The sequence below is a fragment of the Cyanistes caeruleus genome, chromosome 1, assembly GCF_971803275.1.
Source record: "Cyanistes caeruleus chromosome 1, bCyaCae1.hap1.1, whole genome shotgun sequence".
NCBI lineage: Eukaryota > Metazoa > Chordata > Aves > Passeriformes > Paridae > Cyanistes > Cyanistes caeruleus.
Window position 1 is genome coordinate 137134986 of NC_141701.1, and position 26094 is coordinate 137161079.

General features: G+C 37.5%; 1 protein-coding gene across 11 annotated transcripts in view; it reads left to right on the forward strand.

Moving 5' to 3' along the window:
* The window catches only part of WAC (WW domain containing adaptor with coiled-coil), a 56817-nt gene extending 32439 nt beyond the window's left edge, over nucleotides 1–24378 (forward strand). For 3 of the 11 annotated variants that reach the window (XM_086861986.1, XM_086861975.1, XM_086861993.1), the window contains exons 8-14: nucleotides 5958–6203; nucleotides 8119–8241; nucleotides 9225–9373; nucleotides 12778–12896; nucleotides 17581–17767; nucleotides 20895–21022; nucleotides 23327–24378. In XM_086861986.1, the coding sequence (XP_086718112.1) occupies nucleotides 5958–6203; nucleotides 8119–8241; nucleotides 9225–9373; nucleotides 12778–12896; nucleotides 17581–17767; nucleotides 20895–21022; nucleotides 23327–23396 (1022 nt within the window). In that variant the 3' untranslated portion in view covers nucleotides 23397–24378. The remainder of the gene's footprint in view (nucleotides 1–5957; nucleotides 6204–8118; nucleotides 8242–9224; nucleotides 9374–12777; nucleotides 12897–17580; nucleotides 17768–20894; nucleotides 21023–23326) is intronic. The other 8 variants (XM_086861988.1, XM_086861981.1, XM_086862000.1 and 5 more) reach the window with 3 other exon arrangements.
* Nucleotides 24379–26094: the final 1716 nt, after the last annotated feature.

Sequence of the window (26094 nt, forward strand, 5' to 3'; positions counted from 1 at the left end):
ACACTGGCCAAATGAGCTATTAAAGTATGAGTTGAGTCTTGCTGATGTTCCCTGGCTCTCCACAAATCATCTCATGGATGGGGGTTTCAGAGTCCCAGCTGGTGTGGGTATTGTCGACAGTGACCATTGTGGTAGCAATTGGGTAGCTGTTGTTCTTCAGTCAGCTCTCATAAATCCCAGAACAGAATGGTCCTCTGACAGACCAGGCAAGATACTCAGCTGCCTAATTTCCTCTGCCTCTAGAGTGTCTACCCCAAATGCCCAACAGTGCCCTTTTGGGTCCTTGAAATACCCTTTCCTCAAGTAATCTATGCCAAAGATGCATGGTGCTTCTGGGTCAGTCACAGTGGGTGGTTATGCCATTCATTCCCATTTAGATTCACTTAGCTTCCAGTATAGTCAGCTGTTGGGATCCCCCTGTCACCCCAGAAATACAGATGGATTCTGCCCCTGCATACCTTGATGGCATCAGGGCACATTGTGTGCTGGTGTCAGCTAAAGCCTTGTACTCTTGTGGGTCTGATGTGGCATTGGATCCACAAAATCCAATAGATCTGATTGTCCCTTTCCCCCATCTGGCTGGGGGCAGGGCCTTTTTAGTCCTAGTCATAGGACTAGTCATTGCTCGCTCCTTGTGAATATGAACTGGAGGTCCCTTCTAGAGCATCAGAAGTAACATCAGCTCTTCTGTCTGAGGACTTGCCCACTGATAACTGGAGTGGCATTTGTCCTGTTGTGGTAGTTCAGCTCACATATTTGTACTGCTAGGGCAGAGGTGGATTTTCCACCCCACTTCTTATGTCCTCTGTTTTTCCCACAGAAAAAAACAGATTACTTTGTTGCGTGTGTCTTCTCTATGGAGCAGGGGGTTGCTTGCTCCCAATAGCAGAGACTGGTCCTTACTTCCAGGGCATGGGACATTCCCTCACTGACTTTTTCAAGTCTGTCCATAGTCTTGGACAGTCACCACAGCTGAGGTGTGGGTCGAGATGATCTTCATTTTGCTGGAGTTGGGTCGTCACATGAAGCACTGTTCATTGACATTAATGCCAGTGACTTGGCATATGACAGTGGCATGCTCTGTACAAACTTCTGCTGCATGGATTGTGTGCACTGGACCTGATACGAATCTACAGGAGACTGCTCTTTATTTGAATCTCTGTAGATTACCTCCAGCACATCTGATTCACGTACTGGATACCTTTTTTCCATTGCATTCTACCTACTGGGGTGCCTTACTAGGTTGTCCTTGAGATAGCACCTTCCCTCCTGCATGACAGGAGTCACCTCCAGAGGCTGAGAGTTTTGTCCTCTTTCCAATTCCCTTTTCAATGCCCATGTCCCAGGACAGAGATCCCAGTTGCTTGGCTTCACTACCATCTAGTTTCATATCATGGGCCATGATACCCCAGCATTGGAGCAGCTAGGTCACCATGGGTTCATTTGACTGGCAGCTGAAATCTTTCTGCATATCTCACAACTCAGGGACTGGATGATTTTCATTGGCCTTTCCTCTTCTTCTGTTGTGAGGGTTCTCCTTCCTCTTCATCCCTCACTAACTGAACTGATTTGATCTTGGATTTATTCTTCTGTATGGGGGTGACTGCTACTGGCACAGGTTCTTCCTCTGGTCCAGCTGCTGTTTGAGTTATGTCAGTGCCTGTGCATTTTCCTCCTGTTCTCCCTGAGGGACTGTCTACTGTTGAAATTGGGGTAAAGACTAGCCAGTGCCCAATACACTGCAATGATTTTTCTCCCCTCTGGAGATGTCACACCATCCTCCTTGAAAATACTCTGTTGCTTTACTGGGGTCCTGTAATTGTTCAGGGGTGAACTTCCAAACCATTGAAGCAGAGAATTTCCCCCAAAACTGGCCCATTTTCTCCCACATTCCATGTTACTCATGACAATCCACCTGTGGGACAAACCTTAGAAGTCTCTCCTGACTCTAAAGATGGTGTGGACCACACTTATTCTAAACTTGGCAGAGGCTGTACTCAAGAGACATAGCAACAAGACTGCACTTTTTTTAACAACCAAAGGAAATCCAGAATTCTAAAAAGCTGTTTTAACAGGCCTGAAAGAGAAAAAGGGCATGAAAAGCTGGGGAAAATCATCTGCCCCTGTTTCCCCATAGATTAGGTACAATTTAATGGACTCCAAGAGGTAGTCCCCAAAGGGTAAAAGAGCATTACTGAACACACATCCCAAATGATGTGTGCCCTAAATATCATAAACTGGTCTCCCACAATACAGCTACACAGCAATCCTGATCCCTCTCTCTCCCTGTTCTGAAGAAAATACTGTGGTGAGCACACAGAGCATATACAGGAATATATATAGGGGTAGGTGCCACAACCACGAGAACAGACCAAGCAGCACAGTAATCACTCCCTCCCTGCCTAGTGCAACAAATGCTTGAATCAAATTTGTTTCAAAGTGCTCTGGTCAGATCTGATTATCTCAACCCTTTGTACCCCTTAGGGTGCCAGATAAGGCTATTGAGGTTTTATGATCAGTATTCCCCATGTTCATTCACTGCTTCTTTCCCCTGTGACAGGCTGGAGAGGAGAATTGGAGGCACAAAAGGAAAAGATTGCAGGTTGAGATAAGAAAAATTTACTGGAGCAGCAATGAAATAACAAGTGAACACTAACAACAACAATAGTAATAAAAGAGTATACAAGAGAGACTAATTATCCCTCTTGTACACCCTTTTATTAATATTTATTAATATTTAATTAATAAAATTACCCCTGCCCCTGGAAATGAAGTTAGGTGGTATAGAATAATCAACCCTTCTGGCTACTCCAAAAATTAACCTTGTCCTGGCCAGAACTAGCACAGCTACTTAATACAAACAAGAAATACTTGAATTTCTACTATTTTTACAGGTTTAGGTTTAATTTTTATTTTTTTTTCCAAAAAACAGGTTTGTAGCTTGAATTCCAGTAGTAGTAACTTAAATTAATTTGTGTAATGCTCTGAACAGGCATTTTACTCTGCATCCTCTATGCTGTTAAATACCAGTTCTAATGTGATGTACATGTCATAATCACAGAGATGTATTCTTTCATGACATTTTGTGTTTTGCTTTTGAGTTGTTGAACATCTCAGAAGATTGGAATGTTAGCATTAGGCATTATTCTTGCTTTGTATCCTTTCTCTAGGTTTAATAGAGTGATTGTACAAAAATACCTTTCACAGATACATTTTAACACATACTTAAAATACCTGCAGTAATACAACTATGAAATTGTGTCTCCGTATTGTCTGAAAGAAATAACTTGGCTGTATTGTGTCAATGCAATTCAGTGTGCATTTTTAGAGCATAAAAACTCAAACTAAAGTAGTTTTACAGACCTCATGGAATTCAGTGGTTTTGAGTGACATGTTTTGCGTTGTGTTATTCAAGAAATAATTGAATACCCAGGACTGGGTGGCTATAAGGTTTATTTTAACTGCATTATTAGCTTTGATTCAGTACATTTTCTGTTCAGAACTGCAGCATGGGTGAAAAGCACTGCCAGCTGTTTGATATTGGTGGTGTGGTTTGAGGGTCAGGTATTTGCTTATATGAATAAATAATACAGTATTGAATTGCTTCTTTACTTAAAATAACTTAATATTTAACTGTGAAGACAAACCTAAATACATTAAATATGTTTTGAGATTTAGTGCTGGCAGTTGCTCAGTATTCTTACTTCATTTTGAAATAAGGGTGTTTTGTGTTTTGGGTTTTTTTTAAACAGTTGTTTTTCTGGTAAGGTTCTCAAAACTGTAGGTAGCAGGCTTGTACATATAAGTACTAACATGCCCCGTTGTGCTTATTTCCCTTGCTTTTGTCTGCCAGTGTATCTTGATCTTATTTGGACTATGACAGATCCAAGTTCAATTTAAACTTCACATGTTTTTGTTTAGTATGATAAGATTCTTTGTTTGTTAGATGTGTCTTGACCTGCAGTTGTCTTAATGTTTACTTTGAGCACTATAAGATTTTATACACAATACTTTGTAACAAAAACTCTTACTAATGACTTGGTGTTTTAATGGTAACTAATACCTAATCAGCTGTCCTAGTTCACCTGTTACTGAAAACCATACAGAAATTTTGTAACTTGTTTTTCTTTTTTCCTTATCTTCAATCTTTGTAACCCTTTTTGTCCGGTTTAAAGTTGTTCTTTAGGATAACTCCTGGTCAAATGACCAGGTCCCTTCACAGATGCATTGCAACCAACCCTGAGGAGACTGTAACTTGATATGGGCACAATCTTTTTCAGAAGTTCGCCTGAAACTCCAAAATATGTCTTTATGTCCAGGCTGTTGCATCCTTGCAAGCTTTCAAATTTGGATTTTTCAGCAGCTTTTTTGATTTAGATTTCTCAGCTACTTGTCTGGAAGAAGTTTTCTAGAGTATTTGCGACCTTTATAAGCTATTTATACTGTAACAGCATGGAAGCAGAAATCCTCTTCCCAGTGAGATTAGAAATCTTAGTAAAAAGATTTACACATCGTTACTCACTTCCATAATTTTTTATATTTATTTTTTTAGAGTTCTTCTCCAAATTAGTCTTGGAAGTTGCAGTTAAGGTTATTGGAACACAAAAGCTGTTAGAAATTCTGTAACATTTTATTTAAACAAAACAATACCTTTTCACTTCTTTACTAATAAAGTCAGCATCCTTTTACTTAGACTATTTATCTAAATAAAAATACCAAACACACCCTTAAAGTAAAAGAACTTCTCAGCCCATTTTCCAAATTGATTTAGAATTTTGCCAGAAACGTAAAATATCCAGGTTGACCAGTTTGAGGTAGTTTTAAAACCCAGGTCTTCATTACTGTGGGCAAACATGCTGCATGAGATCTTGGATCCATAGCTTTACATTCTGCAGCTGATTTCTTTGGTGTTCTAAAGGCATTAGTCTTGATGGAATTTGGGGGCAGTGGTTTCTGAGGGTTTAATGAGGATGAGAGAAGGGGGTGCTAAGATTGAAATATGATGGTCCAAGTTTCTTAAAGGAAGGATATTTGAAGTGACTGATGGTATACCTATAGTAAGTTGAAATACTTTCATAGGAGAGATTTCTCATGGTATTAGAATGGAGGAGCAACTTTGTTAGGTGGAAGTCATATTTAAAATAAATTAAATAACTGATATTAATCAGAACAAATTGCCATCCAGTATAATTGAACTTAAGTACTCTGTATTTCTGTGGGTAATAAGTAGTAATACTTACTGAAATGGTGTTAGTAAAATGAAGAGTATAGATCTTAATGCTTCAGAAGAAGCTGACAAGTTAAAAATTAATTGTGAGCAGATAAATTTTTAGATGTTTTTCCACTCTGCTGTGGAGATGTTAACAACACTGTTTTTACATTTCTAGTACAGCTCATTATCCTTTCTAAATCCTCAGCAGTGTAGCTGGATTTTGTATGATAGGCTTCTTGTACTGGTCACTTCATAAATGAAGCGTGGCTTTTACCCTCACCTCTAAATTGACACGGTAGCCTGTATGTGAAATCCATGGGCTTTAAGATTTTTGTTCATAGTATATTTTCGAAAGAAAGATTGAAATCATAAGTAAAGGTGTAGAATATCAGTGTAGGCACAGTAAAAGAGAAGATCAGTAAGGCATTTTTGGCCCACATTTGCTGTAAAAGCTAAGGAAAAAAAAGTCCCATTTTTAATACTGGCTGCTTTTCATCCAGTATCTTGGAAATTTGAAGTGGAGAAGTTGCGTGTGTATGCTCATAATAAATACTAGGTTCAGTAGTAATGCAATTTCTAATTGCATTAGAAATCAGATATCTTCAATTTTTGTTCTATTAATGCTGTGAGGTTTTTTTTCTTAAAATGGTAGTTAGGCATTTGATCTGAATTTAATGAGTATTATACTAGTGAGTTGTCAGGTTATATTGGGGAAAATGAAAAATACTTTCTGTCTTCTGTTCAGAGTCTGCATCTGTGGACAAGTCTGTATCCCATTCTTGCACAACTCCTTCTACATCTTCTGCTTCTGGACTGAATCCAACTTCTGCGCCTGCTTCATCTGCTCCTACAGTTCCTGTTTCACCTGTCCCACAATCACCAATTCCTCCATTACTTCAGGACCCAAATCTCCTTCGACAGCTGCTGCCTGCTCTGCAAGCCACCTTGCAGCTTAATAATTCTAGCGTAGATATATCCAAAATCAATGAAGGTAAGGATTCTTTAAAGTTCAAATAATCTTTCATTTACATACATGAGTATATTATTGGATACCAGGCTGTAGTAAATGAAAGCCTTATTTTAAATGGAAAGTGAATAAAAGAATCCCTAGGTGAAGTGGAGATTTTTGTAGGGCTTTTTTCCGTTACACCTTCTCAGCATTTAAGGTTTTCAAATTAATAAATGTTGATGTACATGAGCAGTCTGTTTGAGACTGGTGACTTGATCACTGTATCAGCATTTGTCTGTTGCACAAAATTTCGTTAGAGCTCTTTGTTCTTTTGTTTCATGCACTGTTCTTTGTTTTCTGTAGTTTGCTCTGCTATTCCATTAATGTGTGTTGCAAATAGTGAAACTTCTAGGAGTTCTTAAATCTTGTTGCCTAACAGCTTTTTTCTTTAGCATACCAAGTTAGCCTCTCTGAATACAGGTAGCATGTCAGTAACTTTGCTAGCCAGTGAAATTTTGTGCAATTAATCAGCGTGTCCCTTAGATTTTTGTCACTTTGGCTTAGTTTGTTAGAAGCCAGTTTATTACTTACCTATAGTGCCTTTTGCTGCAAGAGTGGGTATAGTTGATGCATTTTGTATACAGTTTTATCTAGTGTATCTGCATGTGACAGGTTTCTGATAAAATGGTGTAGGATTTTTTGTTTGCTTCTTGTGCATGGATCACCAATTTAAACAGAAAGTAAAATATTTACATGTAATGCCAATGTAAGTTGTCTTTAACTTTCTGAAAGTGCAATCAAGTAAGTGAAAGTATGTACAAAATATTCTGTATCTTGCAATTATTTGTCAGAAAAGGCTGTGAATTACTTCCTTTTATCAGCAAATATTCTGCCTTCATTCAGTACTAATAGGTGAGTAGGTCACTGGTTTCTTTTTCCTGTGCAGGGAGAAGCCTTTAAAACTGTAGTGCACTAGGTTGTGCTAAAAAAAGGAGTATTACTGTTATGTTGAAAAATGAAAGGTCCACTCAGCTCCAGTTGTATTTTATTGAAAAGCTGCCTAGTGAAATTATCTCTTGCCATATTTGAGCAGCAGGTTTTATATATTGTAACAAAAGTGTTCAGAATTGTTCTGATGGCATGAGGGCCTGGCAACGTCCACGTGGGCAGAATGACTTCACCTTGCACAGCAGGGCTGCCCTTACAGTGCACACAATTCAGTTATTCTGTCCTTATGCTGGTGAGTCAGTTTTTTCAGGAGTGTTCATGAGTGGCATGCATGTTCAGGAAGTATCCAACAGAGCCTGTAGACCTTTTTGGAAAGGTCAGTTCAGAAGCTCATAGTTCAGGGTCTTGTCATTTCATACTGCAAGATGCTCTTCTTGTATTGTGCAGTTTTAAAATGGTTAAAGCAATTGGTTTTTTTACTGTGGGAGGATGACATGGGACAGTTAAACCCAGAAAAGTGGTTTTTATTAGTAAGAAGAAACATAGATTTTTAACTTGAAAAATATTTGTTTTCTTCTTGAACGTGAAGTCTGCTCCCCATCTCTTTCAGTGAGTTAAAGTGATTCTGCTTTTTGCTTTTTGAAAAAAATTAGTGTAAGAAACCTTCACACGCATTCTGCTTATGCAGTAGCAAATTGAACAAATTTTCTGTTGCTGTTTACAAGAATTATTACTGATCCATAAGGTCAAGTGGAAACGTTAAAGTTATTTTTTAGAACATTTTTGGTAAGTGTACATCTTAAAGTTCAAACTGCTAAAGAAAGAACTTGCTAGACATTCTGAGTCAGCTTGAAATCAAGTAACTGAAAAACAATTCAGGTGGATCTTTGGTCATAGTAGATATGGGAAATAAATCTGAAAGAAAATGTACCTTAAATGTAATTAGCCAGTTTGAACAGTTTAAAGTGGTGTTCTAGAACTGTCAGTAAAACAGAATGTTTGTTTTCAGTTCTAACAGCAGCTGTGACACAAGCCTCTCTGCAGTCTATTCTCCATAAAATTCTTACTGCTGGACCATCTGCTTTCAATATCACCTCCCTAATTTCTCAAGCTGCACAGCTGTCTACGCAAGGTATTCAGAGTCTTTTTTTCACTTACATAAATTTGTTACACAGGGTTTTAAAAAGGCTGATACAATTTTAGAATCTGTTTCTTGTCATATCTTTGGCCAGACGATGTGGAAAATGTTGAATGACTTCTTTTTACAAAGGTAGGATAAAGAATAGTTATTGACTAGCAGGAATTTAACAACACAACTAAGTAAACTTGCCTCTTACCTTTTAGGATTTTCTTTGTATGTTAAATAATTCTATATGAGTAATGTGAAAATTCTATGAGACCCTCTCAATTTATTCTGGACCAGAATTAGGCGTCCTTTAGCAGTATAAAACACAACTCTTGCTTACTTCAACACCCATTTTGTAGTACTGTGCAACTGTGTCTCTTGGGGGATCCTTTTTTTTTTTTTTCCTCTTAAAAGAAAGTTTCCTCTGTCTGGTGGGGGACTTTTCTTTTCATCTTCCAGACAAGATACTCTTTCAGGTACTTTCAATATATTCTGGCTTGTAACTTAATAAAAAAAAACTTTAAAACTTAAGTTTAGAAACTTAAACCAAAACAATGAATGAAGTCATCTTACTGAATAGGTAAGAAGTACTAATGGTAATTTTTAACCATGGGTGGGGAACTGTTGGTGTATGCCTAGAATGGGTTAATAGGTTTATATAGAAACTGTGCATGCTTTCTTCTGGTTAAATCCACTTGAGCACTCTAAAGTAGGAGTTGCAAATGATTTAAGTCTCTTCATGCGTAAAAAGCATTTCCTAATAGCTTCTTCTTTTTCCCCCTCCCCTGAAATTTTAGAAGTGGGAAGTTTGGGGGAAATACAATTCGTTAGCTAAGGCTGTTGTTGAACATTTTGTTATTCTAGTTGTTCACAGTGAACATGTTTGTATATCATCTGATGTGGCATACTTCAAAGTACCAAAAGAAAATCTAATGCACATTTAAGATAGGACATGGTTTTATTAAAAAGCAATTTTTTTTCCTTTACAGCTCAGCCATCTAATCAGTCTCCAATGTCTTTAACATCTGATGCCTCATCACCAAGATCATATGTGTCTCCAAGGATAAGCACGCCGCAGACTAACACTGTTCCACTTAAACCTTTGATGACTACGCCACCAGTATCATCCCAGCAGAAGGTAATCCTTCTTTTGGTTTATCCCATAATGTAGTAAGAAACCATTATACATAATATTAAGTATTGCTCCTATATATCCATGTGCTAACAGTTGTATACAGGATGATAAAATATGTACGTTATCCCTCCCAATAGAAACAAACAACTGGAAGCAACTACTTGATTGTATTTTGGCAGTGCAGCTCCAGCATGAAATCTAGTTTACTTTTCTTGAAGAAATTCTTATGCTGGCTTTAGATGCTGTCTGGTAATATTACCAAGGCATTGGTATTGTAGCATATTTAAATAGAAACAAAAACATACTTCAAAGGCAACAGCTGATACAGTTTTCTAGACTTACTCAATAAAAGATGTTCAGAATGGGAGAGAACTTGGGGAAATTAACTTGATGTAGTTTCAGATTTGTTTTAGAAATGTTCTAGGTGTTTATAGATAAATAACATAATGTCCCTTCCCCTTCCTGCCCCCTCACCTCTATTCATTCAGAATTCCTTCATTGGGTCAGTGACTAGGAAATAGAAATTGAAGCTAACATATAAGCTCCTGAGGTTCTTCCTGAGAAGGATGACTACAGACTTCAGGATGAGACACCCTCACCTTCCTAAAACGTGTTGTTTATTACCATCCCTGCTTAGCTAAGGTGTCTGTTTTCAATTTTCTGCTCACAAGTGAACCTGTAATGTCTTGGATGCCTTTGAGGAATACTTTTCTCTTCAGAACACACTACATTCCTTATTATATTCAAAATACCTCATTTTCTTTCATCAGATTTTTTTCGTGGGTATGGAGAAAACCAAGTGATTCTCCCAGTTTCTTGTGATGACCAGTGGTGCAATGAATTGTGAAAGCTTCATGTGTATACCAGTACTGGTTGTTACCTTGGTTTCTGCCACTGGATTGCATCCTCAATCTGCATTCACATCCCATAGCTAGGTGGCAAGTAATGAAATTATCAGGTAGCAGTGTTGAGATATTTGGCACTTCCAAGTTCCGAGATATGAAGAAGAATCTTCTTGTGTACTGTCAATAACTGGAAGTTGATCTCTTCTGGTCTCTACAACCCAGAGATTGTTAGACCCAGAAGTAACAAATTTTGGTTCAGCAGCAGATACTTTGCCAGTTCAGTAGGGCGGGAACTGTCTTGATAGTTCCTGTATTTATGTAACTCAGTTCCATGAGATGGGAACTTAGGTGGTGATAGCTCCAGTGTGAGCATGTCTGTTTCAGTAGCCTGTTGGATATGTCGGTCAGGCTAGCTTGTCCAGTTGTACAGTTAGATGTAAATTAAGTCTGATTAAGATGTGGTGCTGTGCCAGGACACACTTGGTTTTAGAGCACATGGGCATAGGGCAGACAAAGCTGAACTTGCCTGTGCAAGAGGAGCCCAGTGCCAGATGCACAGGTACTTGAGCTGGCTGTGGGACCACAGTAGTGCCATTGGCACAGTACTGTTGCTTAGGACTGCTTGAACATGTTGGTACTGCTTCCACACTGAAAAAGTGTGTCTGCCTGCAGTGCTGTATGCATGTGACAGCTTGGGGGTCACAGACTCAGGGAGCTTGGGTGTCACTTTTTGCCTTTTAGCTGTGCCTGTATTGTGTGATCAGAAACTGTTCTGAATTTCTGCAAAATAGCTCTGTAAAGCACGTTACACAGTCTTGTAAAGCTCAATGAGAATGGTGCGGTTGGTTGGTTTGTTTGTTTTGCCCTTACTATTTTTCTGTTTCTGTTATATGTATTTACAGTCTTTGAAACACTTGGAAAACATAGAACAGTTGAGAGGTTTTGTGGTTCATTTATCTCACAAATCCCACTTTTTCTTCGCGGTCCTTATTTTTACCAGCCAAGGAGCTGGTTACTTTACCAGTTTGAATCTGCAGCATGATTCTGTATCTTTATCAGTTATTTCTGATGAACTTCCCTTTCGAAATTGTTCTGTTTGTACAGCCTTGATGGTTTAATGTCTGCTCACATGCTGAGCAAAATGCAGGCATTAGTAGCAAAGTTCTTCATGTCATATATTTTATAAAGGTACTTGTGTAGTCTGTTCTCATAAATCAGTTTATGAACTGCTATTGTTTCAGCCCCCTCAACTATATAGTTCTGTTTATTTCAACAGCAGAGTGATCTTACAATTATCTTGCTTTTTCCTTTTAGTACCATGTGCTTTTTGTGTTCTACTCAGAAATTTTTAGTATATGCCTAAAATAATCTAAAAATCAGAACACATTTTCATTTTGATAATTTTAAAAGGTGACTTTTCCTCTTAGACATACAGTTTGGATTTGCATTAAGACATCCCCCCCCCACTCGCTTTTTTAAATGAATCAAGTTATGTTTTGAGTTGACTTTAGCAGATAGTGTATGACTTACCATCTGTGGTTTGTCTCACAGAAGTCTGTTTTTGAAATAGAGAATTTCTGGAGGTCCAGGTGACCACTAGTTAGTAACCTACATTAATCTGAAGTTAGCGAATTCCAGACAGGCTGGACAGTTTGGGGTTTTTTTGTATTTATGGAGCCCTAGAAGCCATTTTTCCTTTGCTCCCTCCCTTTTCTCTTAAAATTGTTAGCTTGATTTCGTGGAGTGGAGGATAAATTTTGAAGCTGAACCTCTCTTGTACATATTTCAAAATTGACTGAGGTATGCAAAGCATTGGGCAAGATGAAGTATCTTGAATTGCATTTGCTGTAAATTGGACATTACTATATTCCTAAACTTCTCATCCTGACATAGTTCAGAAATTTGCAGAAAAGACTGTATCTTACTGCTGGTATCTTCATAGCTTACGTCGAACGTGTACTTTTACAGCAAAATAAAATCAAGAAGGTACTGATAACTATTTTTGTAGTCACTCATGAGTTTCGAACTTCGAGAAAAGGGAGTAGCAAACTGATAAATATGCTTCCAATTTTCTTTTCCCTTTCTGATAGGGATGTTTTTAATATGCTTGTGATGTAATTATGTTCTTGACACTGTGTGATGTATTTTCAAGTAGGGAACTCTAAAGTTTGTACATGAAGATTTTATTAGGGTAATGAACAACTCTTCTGAGGTTGAAAATTAGCTCAGTTCTCAGATGGAAGATACATTGAAAAATCATACTGAGTTGAACTGTTTTGCCTAGTAAGCTTGCACTGTTTTGACAAGTTACATGAGTCTAAATTTGCTTTTGTTATGTCTATTAATAACTCCTTAGTAAAAAAAAATCTTTCTGTCACAGCTGTGGAACTAGATTTTTTTTTAAAAGAACACCTTATGAAGAGAATAAAAATTGTGTCAACAAAAGGCCTTCTATCAAAAAACCCCACAGGTGTTGAGATTATAATCTTGTTTTTCTACACTTGGTTTCTTACACTTGCTCTTTACTGTGGAGGAATGCTAATGAAATTTTGAACTTTCCAGGTTGCTACTCCAGGTGTTAAACAAGGACCAGCTTCCCAGGCAGCACCTCAGCAGCCAGTAATAGCTGACAAGCAGGCGGGTCATGAACCTGCCTCTCCACGAAGTCTTCAGCGTTCAAGGTATATTGAAGTGCTTCTCTGTTCTGTCATTAGTTTTTCATCTGCATTCAGTGTGTGTTGTGTATGTTGCAGTTAATGGACTCTTCTTTGGCCTGTTCACTGAACTTGAGATTTACCTGCTGCTACTGAGATGGTGCAGCTGAGTACCTTTGTTACATAGTTAATGTGGTAGATTCTCCATTTTTGGGGTAATCATTAGACCATTCTCACAGAAGCAAAATGGAAGTCATAGTTGTGTTCTGTCACTCTGGTGTCAATTTTTCAAGTGATTCCTTGTATTTCAGAGTTTGGAGTTTCTGTCTCTGTGCAGTTATGGAATCTGTGATTTGCTTAGTGTTAGATGTTTGTGTTGCCATAGTGTAATTTGATTTTGAAATTAGCGTGATTTTTTGGTTTGTCAGGTGATTTTGCTGCTCTAATGAAAAACATAAAAAATTAAATAAGTTTCACAAATACCTTTCCTTGACCAGACTATTTTGTCAACATTGCAACTTACTCAGATGTTGCATGATACCAACATTTAACCATTGATTTACAAGGTAGGTTTAGAATCTGTATCTTGTTTAAATTTTTCTTTCGGGAAAAATCTGACACTCTTCATAGTGTCAGATGCTCTGCATTTCGTCACATTGGTTCCAGGGGCTGTAACCAGAGATGTGTCGTGAGATCCTTTTGTGATGGAGTCATGGTATAGAACTGTGGCAGGAAGAGGTTGACTTTTTTAGAGGTTCTGTAAATTTACAGTTCTTAATAGCTGGATTTTTAGAGTGATGGAATAAGGTGGGTGGTGTGGTATGGTATTAAAAAAACAAACAAAAAACTAAAACCCAATACTCTTGATTTGTCAGCATACCTGAAGCTACATTTGGTGCTGCTTTCCAGATCATAAAATAGTGAAGTCTTCTTATCTGCCCTTCTGGGACTAATAACAGTGGGGACCTTTGTTTTCTTTGTTGGTTTTGGCTGTTTTTGTGGGGAGAAGGGATTTATTTTGTGTTTTGAGGTTTTTGGGGGGACTGGGTTATCTGTTGTGTGCTTGGCAGTCCTGTCCCAGAAGCTGGCTTCACTGGAGAACCCTGCATTATTGACCAGTTTGAGGTTACAGACACAACCAGGTCATAAGTTTTGAGTTTTTAATGTAGGCTCTTTTACAGACACTTGATTCTAATCTTTGTCTGATTACAAGCCTATAACTCATTTATCTCTTTTAGGGGAATAAAGGCAAAATGTCCAGCTCCATCCCTAGTAATTATGAATGGTGCTATTTAAATATTTTTGAATTACAGTACCAAAAATTTAATTACACTTTGCAGCAGGCTAAGCTTTTTTATGAGGAGTGGTGAAGTTTTGGGGGACAGCTCTCAGTCACAGGCCCTTTTGTTCTTTCCTGTGAGCTTTTTCCCCACAGGAAAATATCTTAAGAAAGATAGTCTTATTCTTGGAAACCTTTACCATGGCTTGGAGCCTGTGTGAGTTGATGCTGATGGTATTTGCCTGCTAGTCCCTACCTCACCCTCCCTTTGGGTAACATGGCTTTGTACTCCAGCATGACCCTTACCTACAATGAATTTAGGGATCTGCTGTCCCTCTGCAAACCATTGCTTCATTTGGCGTTTTGCTGGAGGAGGCTGAGTTTTCCCCAGCAGTGCTGAAGCAGGGGAGTTGTGCAGGTAGCAAGGTCCCATGGCTGAGGGGGAGGCAGCACAGGGAGGCAGTGTGCAGGCCAGGATGAGAGATCCTGAGGCAGTGTTAGTATTGTTCAGTATCCTTTATCTCTTACATTAATACATATTTGTGACTCTGCTGTACTGTGTGTTGTGAGTTCATGTGATTCAGTTTGCTTTGGAAATGTCTCATTTGCAACAAGTGGAAGATTAAAGAATAGGTGACTTGGAAAAACCTGTGTGACTGGTATTTTCTTCTTTTGAGTGCAGTGGAGTTGAATGAAAGTGGACCAGCTCAGATACTGATTTACTTACCTGCAAGAGATTTGCTGCATCCAGGCAGTATGTCTTAATTGATATGGAACAGATAATTCCTTTGTAGGTGAAAGCTGTTGGTTGGATTGGGAATTGCTCTTGGGAGCTAATGTCCTTTACTTTTATAGGAGTGAACAACAATTTAGAAAACTGAGCTGTGGACAGATGGTCCAAAATCTTTTTAGCTCTGTGAATTAAGGTTGCATTTTTCTCCAGCTTAAATCCAGATTAATTGAGCAGAAGTTAATCACGACTACATTTCCTTGGCTCATTTAAAGTTTTCAGTGAATGGAGGTAAAATTATTTTTGACTTGTTGGGGTGGAAACACTGTGTAAGAAGAAATGAATAACTATTGCTAACTTTAAAGAAGTGAACATTTCAGCCTTTTAAATTGGGAAGTTAACACAATGCAGGCATATAGTGAGTTTTTCTGTTACAGATTGTTCCAAAGATGCACCATGAGTTTTGGTTGCTTTAAAAATGATACTAAATGAGTGCTTCCATAATTAATAGGTTAATCAGGTTGGTAGTTTCTTTTTAGTTTCAGAAAGGACTGAGACAATTTTTCCTTTACCTTAGGAAAGTGCTGTGAAGGGAGGTATTTCATTTTTTGTAGGTTATAAAATTCTGATGTTTGTAGTAGTGTATTTCAGAACCACTCTTGTACCCTTGTTACAGATATTTTTGACTCTCTTACTTCTGTTACTTGTGGCATAGTCAGTCTTTAACTCAGCTAATGCAAGTATTTGCCTTTAGTGAAGCATTTAAAAATACTGTGGTAGTTTAGAACAGTCATTGCTGCATTCATAGCTCCCCCTGCTGCTAACATAGCAATGCCTAGGATATTTTGTGACAGTATGTTTTTGTCGTAATTAAGATACAACTTTATTTTTGAGAAGCCCACAGATTTTATTTATTTATTTTCTTGAAACATTTCTGATGTGTTAGAGTGATTTTTACTGATGAAGTAGGAGCAGAAGACAGGCTGATAACTGAAGAGTTGGCAAGTCATAGGGGTAACTTTAATTCTAGTAGAACTAAAGTGTAAATAAGGTTATGCCTGAATTCTACTTAAGTTAATAAAAGTAGCCTTTCTCTTCATGATCACCATGCTGATGCTAAGTGAATACATTGAAACTTAGCATAATTTACTTTGGAACAGAATTCTAGTTACGTTTTACTTTGGTCTCAACTTAGAGTAGGAATGGCAAGGTTGAAATACTAAGGGCATTATTTAGGTGATTTTTTTTTTTTAATATCTCAGAATATCTTCCAATGTTTGACTGCCCTTAGGTTGATCTTTTTTTATCTCATGTCTAATTAGAATTTCCCTTGTTGCAACTTGTCTCTCTGCCTCTTGTGCTCTCACTGTGCATCTCTGAAAAGAGTCTGTTCTCCCCAAAAGTAGTAAAAATGTGTAAAAAGATCCCTCAATCCCCTTACCCTCAGGCTTCTGTTTTTCTGACTGAATAAACTTGAAGCTTCTCCTGATACAGCATGTGCTTCAGCCCTTTAGACGTCTGTGTGGTCCTCTGCCACATTCCTTTGCTATAGCAGTTTAATTCTTGTCCAGTTTTAGGCTTCCCACTACACAGTGCTCCAGACACTGTGAATCTCATAAGCTCTGAAAAGAGAGGAGGAATTGCTTTTTTTATAGGGGAAGTGCTTCATCCCTCTTGTCAACTTGGTGACTCTCTGGCTTTGTTCCAGCAGGTCCATGTCAGACATCCAGTTTGTTGGCTGTAATTCTTAATGCTGTAATTCTTGGCAAGTGTGAGTTGATTAGGATAAATATCCTGGCATTGGACTAGAAAGATAGTTGCATTTTGTAAGGATGTTTTCAGTCTTCAGGGGGACTGACAGGTTAGGTGATGAAGCAAAAGTCTTTTAAAATTTGGTTTTCCTTCATAATACTTCTTCTTGCCTGCAAATGATACAAAGTTTTAAGAAGTAGACTGAAATTATGGCCTGTTTTGAAAAGCTTCTGACAGTGGGAGAGTTGTACTTAAACAATTAGTGCTACTATATCTTAGCATATGTAGTGCCAGAGAACGTTTAACTGTGAGTTACCATCACTGTTGATGCTGAGTATGTTCCAGTAAAGCAGCAAACTTAGGTGGCTACAATCACACTGCTCCTGTGATAGTTTTGTTCCCCTGAGTGCAGTTAAGTGAGGATACATAGTGTCCCAAAACCATGTAGGTTTTGTTTTGACATGAGCAGTAAACTCCTCAAATCCCATATGGCTGTATTTTCAGATTAGGACATCAGGCATTGTTGTTAATGATTGTTGTGGCAAACCTCTGTTGAATAAACCTGTCTGACTCCCATCTGATGCATCATTACTGAAAATCTTAGATTTGCACCTGTTTGAAGGAAGATCATACATGTACATAATTTCTACCCAGCAGCATTTAGACATAGCTTACATCTCTTGAACAGCTCTCAGAGTTAAAATCCAGGCAAACACAAAACTCTATGAAACAAAAAAACCTCCTGTTATGTTGTAGCACTCAGACATTTCCAGTAAAAGTTAGAGGTTTATAGAAAGGTGGCACAGGTTTGGTCTGCCAGAAGTATTTCTTTGTGGTTTGAACACTATGTATTTTTGTTCCTGGAAGCAATGAATTTTCAGTGTTCATTTCTCTATACGTTCACATATGTTTTTAAATGCTCACTTTCTTTTTTAAATTCTTTCTTCTAGTAGTCAGAGAAGTCCATCACCAGGTCCAAATCATACCTCTAGCAGTAGTGCATCAAACTCAACACCTGCACCACAGAATACATCTGTACGACCCACATGTTCATTAACACCTACGCTAGCAGCACACTTCAATGAAAACCTTATAAAGCACGTTCAAGGCTGGCCTGCAGATCATGCAGAAAAGCAGGTGAGTACTTTGCATTGTTACCTTTAAGAGTGCATAATGTGTATCTTAAAATTTGGATTTCTTACTCAGGTTGCTATTTCTAGGAATTAAAAGTATTAAAACCCTTATGCTTGATCTTAGCCAGAAGAGAGCAGAGGGAAGAGAAATTACGCCAGACCTGCAGGTTTTATGTGTGTTTGCCTTTCAGAGGTTGAGTATTTTAGTCTTACTTGAAGTGTCAGTACTTTTGAAATTCCCTCAAATGAGTAGCTATCCTCCTAACTGTTTTCTTACTTCTAAAGTTCTGTTGAAATTTGCAGAGAACATAAAGTTCAACATATTTTTTCATAATGATATTTTGATTATGTGAAAAATGTTACAAATTAGGTAGTTAAACTATTTGAGACTACTCCACAGTTTTAGTTACTGACTTGTTAGTTCTACTCATTGAAAAAGAAACTCTGCCTTGTTTGTAAATTGATACAGAGTACTCAGACTGAATTTTGGGCTATTTTTAATGAGAAATCCAGTAGAACTGCCATCCATATATTATAGATAATTGCATGAAACCTGTTCTGTTGTAGTAATACAAGGAAACTGGATGCATGTCAGCTGCTTGGAATGTATTACTCAAAGGAACTCAAAGATTATTGAATCTAGTTCCGTTCTTTCCACAGGCAGCCCTATCTGATGCAGTCTAGAGTAATAATCTTACTTAGCCCAGTTTACTTCGCTCTTTCGAAGAGTTGTTGCATGCTGGCACAAGTCTGCATCGGAGACTTTTGAGTAGTAACTTGTGAGATGACTTTTACAAGTACAGTCTAAACTGAGACCCTGTTAGGATTCTTGCTTCTTTTCACTGATTTTTTTAAAATCAGTTTTAGAACATTACCAGCCTGTACTGAGTCAAACACTGAGCCATTGCTATGATGGAGTGTCTTTAAGGAAATGGTGTAGCACAGGTGCTTATCTATGGCCTTGATCCATGGTTTTGAAAGTATTATTTTCACAGTGTGCCGAATTCATAAGTATCTTAATATAGAAAACAGATTTATGCAGTGCAGTTTTGCAGTTTTGGGGTCTTTTTCCCTTGTTGGTAATAAAAGAGATCACAAAACTCAGCTAATGCTAGGCAGTCATATACTCAGTTGGGTACTTCTCCTTTGTGCTACGTGCTACATGCTGTGTTATTCTGTCTGCTATTTCAGATGATTTCACATGGTAGTGTTGTTTATAGACCAGTTTTGCATAGTAACACTTGAGGCACTTAAGTGAGATATTTGATATAAAAGTGAGTGAGAAGATAGATGCAGTATGTAGTGAAGAAGATAAAACAGATCAAAGTGGAAAGACTAAAAATGCGGTGCCTTGGTTTCTTCAGATAGCAGCCAGATACATAGTGTAATTTGAACTTAGGGCAGAAGAGCACATGCCAGAGTAAACTGAAAAATAAATAAGTAAATAAATTAGAAGAGTCAGGACTCTTCTATCAGTCACATACTCAGGTATGTACTAAAGCAGTTAGACTTGAAGAAATGTGCTGTGCAGTAAATAGCTACAACATTCTTGAATTAGAGCAGTTACCTCACAGTACTCATAAAAAGCACTTAACATGGAAAACTGAAAAACAATTCAGTAACTGGAATTGTGCAGAGAAGACATGGGTAATCATATCGTACTGGAGACCAGGGTACTCCTGGATGTTAACAAACTCCAGAAAATAAAACTTCTAGTGTAGAGAATTAGAACACAAAATGCTGCTTTGAACTGGAGAAACACCAAAAGTTGATGAAGACCTGTGCTAAATTGTATTATTTTTGGGAAGGAAGATTAAGCATACAAGTATCTAAGCAGATGTGGATAAATCCCAGGAGACAGCTAAGCACCACACAGCCACTTCCTTGCTCTGCCCCAGTTGGATGGGGGAAATAATTAGGCAAAAGTGAGAAGTCAGGAGTTGAGGTAAAAGCAGGTTAAAGAGTCAGAGGATGGGGGAAAGTGATGCAAAGGCAGTCACTACCAGCCAGCCAGTGCACAGCCAGTTCCTGAGCCATGGCAGCCCTGGAACACTGTCCCCCAGTTTTACTGCTGAGCATGACACCTTGTATGATATGGAATATCCCTGAGGTCAGTTCAGGTCAGCTGTCCCAGCTTTGATTCTTCCCTGTCTATTGTCCACCCACAATGTATTTGCTGGGTGGAGAGAGGGGGTCAGAGAGAGACAGGGAAACTCTTTATGCTGTGTAGGGTCTGCTTAGAAATAGCTAGAACTGTTGTGTTGTCAGCACTGGCTTGGTCACAGATTCAAAACATGGCACCACTTGGACTGCTGTGAAGAGAATTCTTTCCATCCCAACCAGACCCAATGTAGCAGAGGATAACACTGCTAAACAGTAATGCTGCGGGGAAGGCTGTATTTCGAAACAATTTTTCCATGTGCCACTTGAAAGAAGTCCTGTTCCTTATTGCAGTGTAATGCACAGCGCCTCAGGGTAATTATACTGGTCTTCATGGTGCTTTTGAGAAGTTCTCTGGAGTCACATCCAGTTCAGAGATGACACTTCAAGAAATGCACAAATTGGGAATTGGATAGGTCATGCTCTTTAAATTTACATTTCTGCTTGTCTCCAGCTGACTAAGTGGGAATATTAAAGTAATGGAGTCAGTCTGTTAGAGAACACCTGAAGAGAGTTGCATAGTGTTTTTTGTCAGGTAGAAGGTAGCTGGAAAGAAGATGGCATTCAGATATTTTTGTCACTAAGGCTTAATCAGTTGGGAAATTTAAGTCTGCCGTTGGAATAATGGTTGGAGACTTTGAACTACTTGAAAAAATTATTTTAGAAACTCCAAGCCCTGTCATGTACTGTCTTTCAAGATGATCAGGTAAGCGTTTGTTAGGATTAAGAAAGTCTAAACTATCCCTGCCTTAGTACAGGCATGGGTAGACAGTTTCTGGACAGCAGTGTTGTTTATTTGTGATTCAAAGTGGGCTTTTGTAGAGAACTTAACGTGCTTCTGATTTAATACTCCCTTTTGAAATTAGAGTGCTTTGCTGTTTCAAGAGACACTCATCCAGTAATTCTCTGGCTACTGCCGTTGTTTCCTATGCATGATTCAAAATTCTAACCTTTATGTTTAACCACTGCAGGCATCAAGATTACGTGAGGAAGCCCATAACATGGGAAGTGTGCATATGTCAGAAATTTGTACTGAATTAAAGAATTTAAGGTCTTTAGTTCGAGTATGTGAAATTCAAGCAACTTTGCGTGAGCAAAGGTAAGTGTGTGCCTTGTGCTTACTTGTGTGTGCTTTGTGCTTCAGTTACTAATGGAAGTTACTAGAACTTCAATTCTGGCATTATTTTGCATTAGTTTTGTTTACTAATGACTTTGTAAGTGCACCAGTACTTGCCATGTTTGCAAGCTGTCTTCCCTGTGTACATTCTGGCTGTTTCTCTCCACTAAATAGAACCAGATATGCAATTTCTGTATCTATTTTTACTTGCACAGAAAATAAATACCTTTGTAATGCATTAAGGTTTCTGCAAAAACCTGATTAATTCATGGTATTTCAGCATGCTTCTAGAGTATCAGCCTATACATAATGCATAGATCACATAGTTACACATCTGCACAGTTTTTCCTAATCTGAAGCACTACAGTTTATGAGAGATTCAATAGGTCTGAAGCCAAAGCAAGTTTGAAAGGTGTAATTTACATCAGAAGCTAAGGAAAAATGAATGTTTTTTTATAGCAAAGAAGATTTTGCTTCTTAAGTCAGCCACACAGCCACACTTTTGAATACTTCTGTGCAAGATTGGAAACTATAATCATAAAATATATGCTCAAAATATTCACCAGTAGTCATGATTTTGTATCTGCTTTCATACTCAGTTTCCTCTTTCAGTGATGTTATCCCAGCTATTAAGTCACACTACAATTTGAAGACAGTGCTTCTGATTTATTATTTGAAGCCAGTTTAATGGCATTGCATGCTGTTAAAATAGCTGCATTTATTCTAGAAGCTCTTGCATTTTGGCAGTTAGTGGAACAATCCTTTATAAGCAGGCTATAATATATTTGTAAACCTTTCCTGATAAAGAATTGAAAATACCCATTTTTTCTGAAGCTTTATTTCATAACTTCACTGCATGAATTATGATTTCTGTAGTATATTTAATGAAATGTTTGGTTTCTTACAGTTTTAATTTCCTAAGGTGTCACTTGTCTCTGACTGCATATTTGATCTGAAATAACATGTCAAATATTGTTGTTCATCTCATTAAATAGTACCTTCTTTCTTGTACACTTTGTATCCTTAAACTGTCAATGGATAATTATTATTTTGACTTTGAGCCTATAGTAACATATATCTTTTATTTTTGCTGCAATCCCAAAGATGTGGAATACAAGGCATAAGTAACCAAGTTGATGGGGGAGGCTTTCCCAAAGGATGGGATTATCAAAATCAATACATTTAAATGATGATACTATTTCTCTACTTCTGCACAGAAGAGTACTACTTAAATTTCTTCTAAGAAGGAACTTCATCTCTAGACAAAGCACATGCATTGTTTGAATCATAACTGACAGCATGTGAAAAGGCACTTTTCATTGACTGATATATTTTATATGCCCATGCCTTGAAGCTAAATGTTCTCTTTTTGGTGTGTCTGTATTAATACATTATTTTCCACCTACTTTTCAGTAGAAAATTAATTTTTAATGAACTGAGCACATATTTGTAAGTGTTTCACAAAAGTGCTGAATTAAAGGTTTTTCTGCATTTATTGAAGTTGCTTCAGACTTCATAGAATATTTATATAAAACCTAAACTCTTCCTGATTATTTTCTTATTTCAGTGACATGTTTGCATTGTACTTCAGCATCATGAAAAGTGGTTTCAAAATATTCATTAAAAATTCTGGGAAACAGTCCTGTGAGCCAGATGTTTGTTAGTCACAGTAATTCCTTATATCAGTCAGAAGAAAAAAATGTATAAAAAGTTGTGAGCAATATAATTTATTTCTAAGCAAGGTGTAGTTACTTTTTTTTTTTAGATGCCCTTTAATGATGCACCTAATGTTTCTGAAATTGGAGCTTGCCATAATTAGAGACTACCATTAGCCTCAGAGTCAAATACTTGAAAAAAAAGCAAATGAGAAGAAAGCTCACTTTAAAAAAAAAATGAGCACTTTAGGTTGTTTTACAATCTGGAAAACTGCATGACACAGGCATAATGCTATTCTGGAGATTATTCAGTTACTTGGCTTACTTGCCAGCTTTTTCTGGGAGCTGCATTCAAGTGAAGAGCAGATTTAAACAAAACTGTGTATCAGTCATAATAGAAATAGATCAACTTAGTTTTTTGAACTAAAGTGTCAAATGCACCAGGCCTTTGTGCCATCTGCATTTGGCTGTAGATGATTAAACAGAATAGGAATCAACTTGATGTCTGAATTTTTTTATGGGGCTAAGGAACTTGGTATCTTTCACTGAAATTGTAGAAGTACTTGTGTACTTATTTAATATATCTGTATAATGGAAATGTTTATACTAATTTGTTTCTTTTCTCTTGCAGGATACTATTTTTGAGGCAACAAATTAAAGAACTTGAAAAGCTAAAAAATCAGAATTCCTTCATGGTGTGAAAAGTTGTAAACAATTGCACATGGTTTTGAGTACAAGAACTATTAAACTGATGCCCAGTCTTAACATTTTTGAGCTGCATTTGAGTAGACTTTGGACCGTTGAGCTGGGCAGAAAAAAAAAGTTGACATGGGGAAGGGGACAGGAGGGAGTCAAATTCAGGGGAAAGATACAAGAATGATTTGTAAAACCCTTGAAATGTAGATTTCTTGTAGATGTATTCTTCACGTTGTAAATATATTTTGTAGAGTGAAGCCATGGGAAGCCATGTGTATCAGAGCTTAGACATCCAAAACTAATCAATGCTGAGGTGGCTAAATACCTAGCCTCTTACATGTAAACCTGTCTGCAAAATTAGCTTTCTTTTTTTTCCTTTTTTTTTTTTCTTTTTTTCTTTTTTTTTCCTTTTTTTTTTTTAGTTAATTTATCATTCAGAAATTTTTCATTTCCTGAAATTCAATGCAAGCGCCAGGCGATTTGTGTCTAAGGCTGCAACAGTTTGGGCAATGTACAAAATACCACGAAACAACTGTTTCCACACTTGCACCGAGTCGAGAGCAGTGCTTCTCCATTTCTGTTTTACAGAGAAATGTTTTTCATCTTCTGTGTTCCATTTCCCTGTGAAATCCTAAATCTGATTTTACCAGCTTTTTAATGCTTCTAATTTTCTCTTTTCTTAAGGCACTGTTGCTATGGCACTTTTTCTATAATCTTTTCATTCCTGTGTACAGTAGCTTAAAATTGCAGTGATTGAGCATAACCCACTTGTTTGTATAAATTATTGAAATGTATTTCCATTTGCACCCTGTAAGAATGGACTTAGAGTACTGCTGGGCATGTGTGCTGAAAGTACATTACTTGCTCAAATATAAGGAAATAGCCCAATGAACATGTTAACATGGTTGTGGGAGGGGAAAGAGGAAAAAAAAAAGCTAGTCAGATGTGAATTGTATCTGTTGTAATAAACATGTTAAAGCAAAGAAACACTGGTTTTCATTTCCTTTGGTCAACACATTAAAATTTGGTCTTTTTGGGGATTCTTTATTAGAACTGTTCTTGTTGAACATTTTTGTACTTAAATAATTCCTCAAGGGAGGTTTTGTTTAAAACTTGTAAACAGGAAAATATGTATAAAATATTTAAGGAAATATAAAATTCAACAAGGATGATTTAAGACACCTCCCCAACAGTTGTCATATGTTAACTCCTGGTTTACCTGTCTTGATATTATGACATTTCATTTCGAAGGATGTTTGTGTTGTAGCTAACTGTTTAAGTCTGGTGCTGACTGCTGTTCTTAACCATCACAAAACGCTGAATTTGTGTAATTGGAGCAACTCACCGTTTGAAAATGGTGGAAAAGCTCAGCTTTGTATATTGTTTCCTAAAGTATATTAAAAATAAAAAAGAAACTATTGCTACTACAAAATAAACGTGACTTTTTCTTTGCTTAAAAGTGACAGAAATCGTGATGGCAGTACTAGTTTAATTTTGTAGAGGTGTATAATGTCACAGCAGTCTGTTAAGTAGGAAGGATACTAGGAGATGGATTAAAAAAATCTTAATGATACAGATGGTGACATGTGAACATGTGATGTTTTGTGTTTTGTTCCTAAAAAATACTTTCAGCACCAGAAAAGGTACTCGATTTTTGTGTTGAGTGAGCTTGGACTGACTCTTAAAACCAGGTTTTCATCAGTGGAAGCTGAATGCTCTGACAAAACATTGCAAATGGAGCAAGTTGAAATACCTACCTAACAACAACAATGGGAAGTTGGGACAGATGAATGTGTAATTATTCCTCATTTTTTAACCCAGTATGTTCTGTTGTGTTTCCTATCATGCAGATGTTTGATTTTTCTCAGATAGTGGCAGTAATCTTGAATGAATTAATTTGAACATACATTGTTTCTGCATTTTTAGAGACCCACAGCTAAGTGACAGAATTCTTCCTTAGACATTCATATTTGCCTTGCATCCTGTTTTTGGAAGTTGCCCAAGTGTAGGGAGATGGCATGTGGAGTGCTTGGGTGTGCAAGGGATCTCTAACCAGTGGCTGTCCTTAATTTAGGCATTTTGCTGTTCAGGTACTTGCTGAGATGAAAATGGCTTCTGTCTTAATAGATGTGCTGGGTCTATTTTCCATGAGCTTATTTTGTTTCCTTTTGCTTGTTATAGTGCCCTCTGTAACATCCTGTATCAATGAGCTTCAGAAGTTAATTTTATCTGTAGAAAATTACTTCGGATAATTTTTTTTAAACCTCTGTTTTGAATTAATTTTCTTATGTTTAACTTATGTACTGCCTGTTGATCTTACAGTTTTGCAGAAGAGTACCCTTTCCAGCCTAAAAAAGAGTAGTCTGTTTATCACCTGAAAACTTTCATAAAGTACGAGTGGTTCCAGATAATTTGGGAGTCATAAGGATTAATGTGCCACTTTAACCCCTCAAACCAGCTGAATAAACACCCATCACACAGGTGCTCTTTCATCAGGTGATGCCCTCCCTTACTCTGCAGTAAAGGTGGCTGCTTTGTCACCATCTGATGGCATGTTCACACCTTGTTGGGTGTTATATTTGCTCACCATACAATAGCTTTCCTCCCCATCCTCCACACCCTTCCAAGACCTGGAGCTGTTGTTAGCTGAGGAGCTGAGCCTGCCAAACTTTGACTAGTATTAGACAAGTTGGGGAAGAGGAT